This window comes from Eleginops maclovinus, chromosome 4 (assembly GCF_036324505.1).
Source record: "Eleginops maclovinus isolate JMC-PN-2008 ecotype Puerto Natales chromosome 4, JC_Emac_rtc_rv5, whole genome shotgun sequence".
NCBI classification, from domain to species: domain Eukaryota; kingdom Metazoa; phylum Chordata; class Actinopteri; order Perciformes; family Eleginopidae; genus Eleginops; species Eleginops maclovinus.
The window spans coordinates 9,035,852-9,047,884 of record NC_086352.1 but is presented as its reverse complement, the minus strand read 5'-3'; the positions used below and the strand labels follow the sequence as shown (position 1 = coordinate 9,047,884).

General features: G+C 42.3%; 1 protein-coding gene across 1 annotated transcript in view; it reads right to left on the bottom strand.

The window, feature by feature from the left end:
* The window catches only part of fto (FTO alpha-ketoglutarate dependent dioxygenase), a 116,547-nt gene extending 107,309 nt beyond the window's left edge, over positions 1 to 9,238 (bottom strand). Inside the window, exon 1 of the mRNA XM_063882507.1 lies at positions 9,072 to 9,238. Coding sequence (XP_063738577.1) covers positions 9,072 to 9,149 — 78 coding nt within the window. The 5' untranslated portion in view covers positions 9,150 to 9,238. The remainder of the gene's footprint in view (positions 1 to 9,071) is intronic.
* Positions 9,239 to 12,033: the final 2,795 nt, after the last annotated feature.

The following is a 12,033-nucleotide window of genomic DNA, read 5'->3' as shown; positions in this document are numbered from 1 at the left end:
GATAAGAGGGCCCCCTTCCCCCCCTCCCAAAAATAAAATAAAAAAACAGTTTAAAGAACCTTGGCACTAATCCCTATTGTCATCCCAGTGCAGCAGAAGGACTTACAAACACAGATAACTCCGCCGAAGCTGTCTATTTCTCAGGAGTTATGGGGACAGCCGAGCTGCTGCGCGCCTCGAATCAGTCACTCAGATTAGCCCAATCCCTCTGTGCTGTCAGTCAGCCGAGACAGTAGCCTGTCTCCACATTTACATGAGTCCATCTCATAAGTGACAATGCCCCCCTATACATGACAATGGCTGCAAGGAAGGGGTCCTCTCGCTGGCAGATAGCGAGTGTACAGTATGGCAGACAGGCTGTTGTTAGATTAAGCTCATGGTGCGCGCCGTGCTTCGCTGACACTCCAACAACAAGTTTAAGGAGTCTTAACCAATCACTGTTTTTCGTGTGGAGAGAATGTGGGAGATGCGTGTCAGATGCCTACACTGAAACACGACGGTACAGGGATAAACTTCAAAAAAGTTCAGAATGGCTGTTAGCTTACCTAGTTTATGTATTTCCTAAAGTTGGCACGACTTTAATCCACCTACTTCACTTAACAAGGCTCAAAGAATAAAAGGGGAAAACAACATAAAATTAATGACACCCTATGGAAAAAACATCTGGATCCATCTTAAACAAACACACGTATGGCGGAGATTAAAATGCCGACCCTTGAATAAATCTCCACAAAGAAAACTTTAGGGTGTCAAATTATTAAGGGATTAGTTCCTGCAGAGTATGCGTTTGTACTTTTTTAATGAATGTGTGTTTCTCGAGCACCTGAGAGCTCGCAGTGTGCTTTTTCTGCTTCTGTGGCTCACTCCACTTCAAGCAGTCCTGCAACAAATGACAGTGGATGCCCTCTACATAACAGGGCCAGGGCAAGCATGACACAGGGGTTGACAAGTGAACCCTCAAACTCCCTAACCCCTACCCCTGCCCCTGCCATGGGGCACGCACAGCCCCACACACACACACACAGCCACACACACACACACACACACACACACACACACACACACACACACACACACACACACACACACACACACACACACACACACACACACACACACACACACACACACACACACACACACACACACACACACACACACACACACACACACACACACACACACACACACACACACACACACACACACACACACAAACCCCGAAAACAGCTCTGACATGACCGCTCAGCAGCCCTTTCTAACCCCTCCTTGTGTTTTTTCTCTTTCCATCTCACTGGAGACAACCCTCAATTCAAGAACGTTTTAGCCAGGCAAGTGGATGTGACCCGCTGCCCCCCAGTCAGGCTCATCTGAATAAACAGAGCTGGAGGAACAGGCAGAGGAAGGAAAATCTGCCTACATTATGATAGGAAGAGAGAAGATGGGATTCAGCCAAGGGGCGCCTTTCTTTATGCACGTTTGATCAAGTGCTTGACAGCGCCGGTGGATGGAATTACGGACTGTTGAACAAAAGTTGTGGTGTGGGTGTGTATATCTGTGTGTGTGTGTGTGTGTGTGTGTGTGGCTCAGTCTGGACAGCTAGGTTTCCGTGGCCTGACAGTGTAAGGCTCGTGACAAGCCTGCCGCGCCACACCACCACATACAAACCCGCCCACCAGCCTTCGCAGTCCATCACTCAGGACGGCCGAGGGGAAGTGCCGTGAGAAGAGGTCAGACATGGATGAAAAGAGGTGGGAGGAGAGAGAAGACGAAGATGAGGAGGAAGAGGAAGGAGGGAGGGCTGGTCAGGGGTTAAGTGTAGAGAAGACAGCGATGAAAGGCAACTGTCATGCACCAGTGCTCGCCCAGAAGCACCTGTCTCGAGAAGAACATGCAAAGTGTGCCGGTCACGTCCTGACAATACCCCCACTTTACTGCACACACACACACTTACACACACCTACATCAACACACATACAGGCGCACAGGAAAGGGCTGATGCTCCACCGTTGGAAAGGCATCGCCTGTCTGACAGCATGCCAGTCAAGCTGTCGTTGGCTCCCTTCGCATATGCAAGGAAAAGTTAGGCTGATGAAGAAAAAACACACGGGGCTCAGAGGAAAAATCACTGAGACATGAACAGGCTACCTGAAGTGAGGAGACACTTCTCAAAGACTTGATGCAGAGTAAATGCTGGAACGAGCAGTACAAAAAGCTCCATGAAAGAAAATCCAGGGTCCACCGCCAGACTGGAAGGTGGTACGGTGGCTAAAGTCCTCAGGTGGAAACCAAAGCACCTGCGCTGGACAATAAGTCCAAAATATGATCAAAATCATAACATGGTCTCAAACCGCAAGTCACATTATTTGTTAAATGCTAAATATACGATAAATAGCTTCAGAGATATCCAAGCTTAATTAATTTTTCATAACAGCACTCAACAAAACAAATTAGTTTGGAACAGATTATCTTGTAAATTCAGAACGTAACAATTTATAATATTGTTGAATTTGAATTAAAGTTATGATGAAAAAAACAATCAATCCCTCCAATATCATAAATCTTATATTATTTATTTTAAATATTTACTGTCACTTTTTCACGAAGCTTTAAAGATTTCCTGAGCTCCATTAGGTAGTATTAGAAAAGAAATAGATTAACGGCTAAAGCTGTATTTTTTTACATTTGAAATGCTAATTTTCTTTGGTAATTGAAGAAACATAATTTAACCCGTCATGTCTGACACAATATGTCCTTCCTATTAAGTGAAACAGGCTCATATTACTAAGATTTTCTTACAAGTAGTGTACACCTGTGGTATTCTTTTTGTTGGTGGTTAGCAGAGGAAGCCAAGTGTACCTCCAGCTGGCTAAGCTAATTGCAATGCTAAAACCTGGCACCGGCTAAAAGAAGGCACCTCGTCTGTTCAGCGTCTACAAAGCAACACGCTCAACGCCAGGTATTTTAACACACTTTCATTGCTCCTTTTTATGGAAAAGAGCTTATGATGTACAAATTAACAGTTACTATTTACAGTGCCTTGTGAACCTGGTCTCCTGCAGCTTTTGTGAATGAAGCGCTTTGGACTTTCCATTGGAACCAGATGTTGGGCAACACCGTAACAGTGGGCCCTGATTCTTTATTGGAAAGGTGAGTCATTACGAAGGAAAAATAAATTCACAAATAAACAGCTAGCACACTGCTCTGTCCTGTGCAGGTGGCTTTGCATGGATCTTTTTTACTAGAGCTAGCTAAAATTAGCATCAACCAGCATTGACGCACACGCGCACACACACACACACATTGAAGAGAATGAAGTATGTGCTATCAAAGACACGTATATCTCATAACTTTATTTTATATTCTGTACTGTATATGTCTATAGTGTACTTTAATGTTGTTTACTCTTTAGATACACATCTTTATATTGTTATTTAGTACATGTATATAATGTATGTATATTTTGTTTTATGTGCACTTACTTTTTTACATGCTCTGTAATGAGAATAGGGTCCCAATTTGAGAATCAAAAGTGTACTTAATCTAAACCTACATACCGGAAAAACCTCATATATTTCACATATTACTTGCATTCACACACACACACACACACACACACACAAACATAAACCACCGCCACCACCACCAAAATGCCAAACAAACAGAAAAGGAAAAATAACGACTTGCCCGGATCATAGCCTCGAGTGGCCTAATGAACCCCCTGGAGACGGTAGCCTCTGTGTTTGAGTTGAGAGGGTCACTCCCATGTTTATTCAGCACCAGTCCAATGAGCCACCACCATCTATTGATTGAACTGATTATTCTATGTCTCTCTTGTGACGGGACACATGCATGACAGATGAACCCTACTTGGGTAGGTCACATTCGATGTAATCTCATTGAATCTGACAGCGGGTCTGGTCGGCCAGTTTGCATGATCCACACCGCGGCCTTGTTTGCGAGTACGCTGACATCTGTGGCTAATGCCTCAACACTAATATGAGGTGCTCGGTAGGGGCTGTCAGACACGTAAGCTGTCAAGGGCTGTTTGGACAATCCCAGTGACTGCTTCCATAGGAGATCCGGGTAGCATACAGCACGTATTGGATGCCTAAAGTGGTGTTTCACAAGTGTGTTATATCTTCTTCTTTTAAATCAAGCTTAAATATAATTGTTTGAATCTTGGAAGAATGAAAGCTACAAAAGGAGCTCAATATGAAAAGGATTGCATAGTTAAAAACATGATTTCTGCTGTCTTATATCTGTGGAAATGTGTCTGATGTTGCCTTTGGTACAACCGTTTTGCATCTTCCCCCATGCCGTATGGTAGTCAACTAGTCAAAAGTCAAGAAATATCATCTTATTACTTAAAGGAAATCTCCACAGATGTCCCTTTCAGGTACAGTATCACTCACTAGTGCCACAATAATGCAACGCTAAGCATAAGACCATATCTGTTTTTCCATTCAGATGTTTAGTAAGATCACAGGTCCTCTAAAGAACATATGGGAGTCCATAACAGGTCATCTGAGTCATGTTCCCTGAGACAATGCAGACGGGGCCATAAAAGTTGATACCCTTCCAGATGCAAACCAAATGCAGACATCATGCACCTCTACAATGTTATGCATTCAACACACACCACCAAAAAAAAGAGGAAGGAAGAGATAAAACGATATACAGGGCTTCGTATATTGATCGCGAGAAGCTTAGACAACATTTAGATGGCTGATAACAACTGTCACTAATAGAGCTCCATCTTAAAATGTAGCTCGGTGCAGCCTGTTGTCTCATGGACACATCTTGCTTATGTCAGCAGTTGTAGAACATATAATGTATTTGTTAAATCACAGAAAATCCATCCCACCCTTCTATCAATGACAACTTTTAAACAAAGAATTGCCCACCTTCATGCTTCCTGTTGAACTTCCTGTTGCACATTAGACAATCTTCCACATTAAAACATTGGTTCAATTCCTCTGAAACCAAACCATAAAGTAAGCAATATTGCAAATATGCAACACATATCATCTCAGTTCTGACATGACTGAAACTGGGCCGGAAAAGGACTGCATTACTATAGGATGTATGCTGAACTAGTTTAAAGAGAGGCTTCAATCACCAAGTTGATCTGTAAACACCTCAGTCCAAATAAATGAGCCAAAGATCAAATAGGCGAGACAAGGTAAAGACATGTAGAGGAAAAGCTCAGCAGCAGACTAATCAGCCCCCTCCAACGCTCACATAGCAGATCAATGAAAGACCCGGGGCCTCGGTGCCAGCGCTATATTACACACCAACACTTCATATTCATTCATTGATTTTACTTTTTCAGAATAGTATATCATTGAACTCCAATGGGAGGGAAAATAGAGGCAGGGGCTGAGGTCAACCCTCGCGTGGACGGATGTTTGCACAATATTGATGGCGCATGCAGAAAGAAATGACTAAATATCTGGATCAATAACCACGACAGGTTGTTCCAGATGGAAATGTATAAATACTTCTTTATGGCCACTGCAGTGGGCCTAACGAACAGGCCTAAATGCCCCCCTTAAGGTAAACTCTTTGATTAGCCAAGGCCAGGGGTGACAAGAGGGCTCTGCTGATGCTACAATGCCACGCTTCCAATGGCCTGAGGATGCTAATGCACACAGGGGCCCAGTAAAGGGGCCAAGGATATCACAGGTCACAAGCCCTGGGCAAAGTGCTCTGTGCTACCTGACCCTCCTATTCATTTGTAATGATGATGGTCCAAGGTTAGATCATACTGAGTTATGTTCAAAAAATGCAAACCATGAATAATTTAGACATATTTTTCTTCAATTTTCAAATAAAGCTACTTTTCTAATTGTAGTAATCAGATTTGGAGCTAGGAGGTCCACCATAATTAGGCCTGAAGAAACACATTTGCATGTTGAATTCCCCAATTTTCAGCCACATAAAGCAAGGATGAAGTGGAGTTAAATATGTAGAGTATTAAGTAATCAACTCAGGCCAACGGCGTGGTAAAAGTGTTGCCTCCTGCTGCTGCTGATGGCACAAGAGCTGCCTGTTCTTATTTACAGCACAACACAATTACTGAGAACGACACCTAACCTCAGAGCTTCCCCTGCTCCACAGCGGCCAATGGGGCCATAAAGAGGGAGGAACCACATCATCGCCTGCTCCTTAATTAAATGAAAGCTATGAGGTTCATTTGCCTCCTTTTCTTTACACATTGAACTGGCAAGCCCACTATAGTGAAGACCTCCCAGACGCCATCCCAGCATGGCCCTAAATCATGCCTGGATAAACTGCCCAGTGGGTCCGTGCTGGACACACAGCAGCAAGGCCAGAGCAGGGCGTGCGGTGGATCGACACCTAGCCAGCGATAAGTAATTCTGTAGAGGATTAGCAGCATGATAGCCTGATCAATACTGTGTACTCAGGCCATTAGGAATGCAGCGAGGAAATGACCCCCTCCGGTAATAAAGCAGGGCATCTGGGTTCTCCTTCATTTGCCAGCTCCATTAGTGTAATGGTATCATTATCTGCCACAGCCGTATTTTTCTAGGGCCTGGCTTTTCCACGGCTCGACTGGCGGGGGTCTGATGAAGCTGTGAGGGCCCCCATGCAGAGTGTTCCCATTTCTACCATTCTACACAGAGCCTAGGTGTAAATCTAGCTCTGCTGGAGCTTATGTGCTACCCTGCCTTAGGTATCCATATCCATGTTTTATGTCAGCAGCCAACACTATTTCTCTATTATTGGCTCATTAATAGAGCAAGCAGCATGTCGCTTGGGTTAAAAGGGAGAAAAAAGATGGCCGGCAGAGCACAAAGCTGCTGAATGTGCTGAATCTGACACCCCCCTCTTGCTAAAACACCAGGCCTGACATGACAGGACGTCGGCATTAGTCGCCATAAATCGTTTCCTCTACACTAATTCACCAGCTAACATTTTGTGTGGGAGAATTGATTAACCATGTCTGGATGTGTGGCCACATAATCAGCTTTTACCTCGGTAGTTGTTAATTTAACAGAATTGCCAAGGGAAACACAAACCATTTTAATGAGTGTTCAGAAATTAAATACCCTAAACAGCTTGCACTATGTGCCACAACCAGAGCAAACCAATGAGGCTGATCTAAGCAATGGGCCGGGCTGAGCCCAGGACCTCACAACATCTGGTGACCCTGTGTGATCATTACTTAGCCTGCCGCTCACACACACACTTCCTGTTTCGACACAGCACTTTATACTTGTCATCACTGTCCAAATGGCGAGCTCGCATCAAAGACAGCCTTAGAACATCGGGTTTAGGGACAGGGTCCGTGACGTTTTCACACTTGCCAAAGCATGAGTGGAAATTCATCCTGTGATGACAATTCTGATAAACATGATGATTTTTTTCAATTCATTTCAGGACAAGGGGGAGGACTGTTGATATTGCTGATATATTAATGAAAAAAGTTGGACCTAAGGCAATGCATACTTTAAAAAAAAAAGTCTGCATTTCTGCAGCTGGAAAAACAGTCAGTGTGGAAACAATGTCTGATGGATTTAACAAGAAAACAAGTAGTTCTTCCAGTGCAGTTAGACCATATCCCTCCATTTCACTTAAAGAATATCAACTATGGCATCCCACCTGTCAGTATGCGATACTGACTCGCTGTGGTGGGATTTTCTAAGGAGGTTGTGTATTCATTTGGCACTAATCTGCTGGTGCTTGCATTCCCTAACTCAGAATGACAGTGGAGCCTTCATAGTGCATCCCTCACTTTGTGCACCATCGCAGACACACTCACATACTGGATAAATCCAAGTTATTTGTTATCATTATATCTGTATAATTATACAACCCTCGGATATTATTTTATAGAAAGTATTCACAATGCATGCAGCTCCTCCCTTGGCTGCTCTAACGTCTTAAAGTCATTTTAGAATTGCAATTCCATCTTGCTCATCCTTTTATTTATCTAAAGAGAAAGGAAGCTAAGCCATTAGGTCTGTGCAGTGCTGCCTGACTGCCTGAGGGCCAGCTGGAATGAGTTCTCTCTCTGAGCCGCTCATCTGGCCGCCATGGCTGCTTTCATAAACAGGAGGAACCACGTCTTACATAGTTTCACTGCTGTCTAACATGATCCAAACATATGTGCCACAGCAGACGGTGTCCAAGTCAGGAGATAAGACGAGGAAAAGACAGACAGGCAGACAGACGGAATGACTGTAGGCGTAACACATCCCAGGATGCCTTGGGCACAGCTGAACCCTTTCCTTCCTTACCTTAGGAATCTCAACTAACCGCAAAGTTATTCAGCAAAAGCACTATTAAGCCCAGGACAGCACGAACCAGCTTATTGCAAACAAAAGTTGGTCATCCCAGGTTATAGACGCACCCATCTGTGTGTGCAAACAATCCTGAACTCCTTAGGGATACAGAATTATTAAAGAAAATAATGCCTACATTAACTGATGAGTTCTTATTTGGACTGTAAAGCATTAGTTAGTATTCTATCTAAAGTAAACACTGAAGCAGATGTGGAATGGCACTATGCCAAATCTGGAGACCCTGCACACTAACTTTGCCCATTTGTTTTTACAGTTACAATGGGCTGTTTCATTCCTACAACTAACAATTGATTCCTTCTTCAATCTTCACAATATGGCCCTCCAAATAAGGCTTTACTGTCCAATGTGTTGCCCGTGTTTGTTTGTTCAATTTTTATTAAATGCTGATAAATCTATTCAGATTCTGATTCTATGGAGGAGTTCTCACTTTCAGTATTTCCTCCATTTCCTTTTCCGGATTATATGAAATTTTGCATAATCGTTTTCCTGAAAGCAACAGCTTAACGTGATAAATCACCGTTATAATGTAACTGTACTTCGCTCTTCATTGTGGAAGACTAGGGGCAAAAAATGGAAAACACAATAAAGGAAACAGGCGAGGTGAGGTATGCGCTGACATTAGCGGCTTGCTAGCCTCCAAAATGCTTCCAGCAGCATCACATAAGGAGCATTAGATATTCAACCAGCAACAGGGCTTAGAAATATGTCAGCCCTAACGGAGAAAAACGCTATCAATACCTTTCTTCTCTTCTCCCCCTCACTGTCACCCGATCTTTTCATGTTCCTGGACTTGTGTTTACACTGCCTCGCTTTCATTAGAGGCGGCTGTGGTTGTTGTAGTACACGAATAAACGGTACTAATGTCTTCGCATATTAGAAAGGGCACATGAAAGTGTAGACTTATGTGTTGTTAAAGTCAGAGCCCAATGCTTAATATGTTATGCAAAACATAGTTTTGGGTGGAGATAATTTTTAAAGAGACGCTACGTGTTTGGCATTTAGAACTACAAATCCCATACTCGACAAGAGTTAGCGGCGGAAGCTGCGTCATCACGCTCTAGACGTTGCACTGCGCAGATGCGGCGCAGATACAGAGCTACAAACAGCAGCTGTGGCAGTCAACATCATTTGAAGATAAGGGATTTAAGTTTTAGAGACCTTTCAGCTCTTGAAGGAAATTAAGAAAATGAAACATCAAAATCAAAATGAACTGCTTCTACGCGTTTATTTTATTTCATTTTCACAATATTTTTTAATATATTTATTTCAAATATTATTTTTGTTATATATTTTTTTCTTCTATCTTATTTTATTTAGATTTTGTATTAAGTGTTATTTTTTCAATATTCTATTATTAACATTTTGAATTTAACATTATTATTAATAACATTCTGGTAGGTGATAATGCTGCAGTTCAACCATTTTTAAACTTTATACTTTGAATATAAATCCTAAATATTTTCTTCAACATATCCCGGTCTTCAACTTAGATATTCCATATGCTTACCCCTTTTTGTAATCAATAGCAGTTACACTTTCATCTTAGACTATGTGTAAAAATAGCAATCATGCTTTGAACGTGCTCCAGTTCAAGTCTTCTTTCAACTTTTGCATGCATCTCAACTCCAGGTGCTTTTCTGCCGGTGTGGGCTTCAACCACGTCAGCCCTTTTCAACTCACTACCCATCATGAAAGTGCACCATAAACGGACAGCCTCCATGTGGCTGCCTTTATGTATCACCCACGGTTGAAATACCCTCCCAGAGTTCATCCACATTGCTCATAACATGTTTTGAATAGTGCTGAAATGTGTTCTGTCCATTGTTCCTAACAAAGCACATGTGATATATATGAGAGAGTTTTACAGATGGGGCAGCAGTGGTCGTGGGAGGGTGGTGCATGGAGCGGCCTGCTGGGGTCTGAAACACCTGCTACATATTACCATTACAGACTTTGATCAGTGTCTTCATTAGTTTCCTTTGTAATCTCTTTTTCTTTTATGGTAGAGCTGACCCAAGTGAGCCGGCTACAGTGATTCAACACACATGTTTCTTTCACCTGTCTTGTAAAATGCTCCAAAAGCTTTCTCACTTTCAAGGATGTCGGTGTCTCTGGCATCCCTTACTAATAAACGGAGGGGGTTCTTTTGAGTCTTATTTATAACGTACATTTCCTCTCCTCTGTTCTGGTCTTACAAGGGGAGAGTATGTTTGAAAAATATCCCTGGAATCATCTTGTGAAAACTAGATCCATGTGCATGCATAGCCATATCGTTTTTAACATTAACATATGTCAGCCTATAGTGCCTTTTTAGTGCTTCTATCATGAAAACAAATCTTATGATGTTGTAAATAATTTCCTTTTTTTATCTTTTAATGTCGTAATCCGCCTTTATCCGACCTCTGTCACCCCAATCCGTCATTACACGATGTTCCTTTTATGCTTCAAACTATCATTCACATTCCCGCTGTCAATCAATTTTATGGTTAACATTTCAAGGAACAGAGGGTTCCCTGCTTGACGTTTTTTGGCCGACTCTGTGAGATCTGGGACTCTTTGAGTGTACATTATGTTCACATAATGTATAGGGCCCTTAATGGCACACAGGCCACTTTACCTTGTCCAACAAACCCTTGCAGTAGCTCAGTTTTTTATTCCATCGCTGGTGGCCCGATGGTGGGATGGTGTCCTCAAAACCCCCATTGCTGAAGAATCATATGTGCACAGTGGGCCCTGTTAAATTATTCACAAAGTACATAAACCATTCAAATCACGCAGTTCTCAGTAATGGGGGTTTGTGGAGTCATTCAGAGCAAGGTTAAAAGGGAATTACTTTGTTCATAATTAGGTGCATTACTTTAAAAATGCACTTTAATTCACTAACAAGTAACCCTATCAAAAGATATTCCTTAGTTGATTACATTGATAGTAAGATATTGTGGAAAATACACTATTTTGCTTTTTTGCAGAGATATTTATGGAGCACGTTGCAATGGCTAAAAACACTTCTATAAGTAGAAACCTGTGCAAAACACATTTGGTATTTGCAGCGTTTCTTCATTTGAGTTTGTTTAGGAACATTTTAGTTTTTATATTTACATTTTTTTTTAAAGTGCAGCACATTTTTGCTCGGCTAAGTGTTTGTGGCCATTGTAGCGCGTTTGCAAAGGTCAGCCACCGTAGATATGGGTACCCTTTCAGATTCAGTCCTCTCATGCAGTATACTTTAACTTTTAACAAGAAAACGTTTTGGGAAATATGTTTTTGGACTATTCCTTCTTGTTATTTTCAGATTACCATCCACTTTTTTTGGTCTGTCACAATCTTTTTTAAATCCACACCACTCCATTCTAACCATAATTACAGGATGTCAGCCTGCTTCAGGAAACGCGTCACACTCTTTATAAATGTATGTGGTCACACCATATTCATGTGTTCTCACTGTCAATCACTGTGATGGGGAACATGTCAAAAAGGAGATTTTTTCCTGGATCTTTTTTGTCCGCCGGTCAGATCCAAGGCTCTGTGAACAATCATAATGTACAGGCTCTTTACATGAAAACAAGCCAATTACCTCCTTCAACAATGCCTGTCATTTGTCCTACAGTGAATCAGCCCCTAAAACAGGCACCTCTCCTCACATGTCCGACCTGTGGGGCTCAGCATGAGGCAAGGTCATCCCTGTACACACTCTGATGTG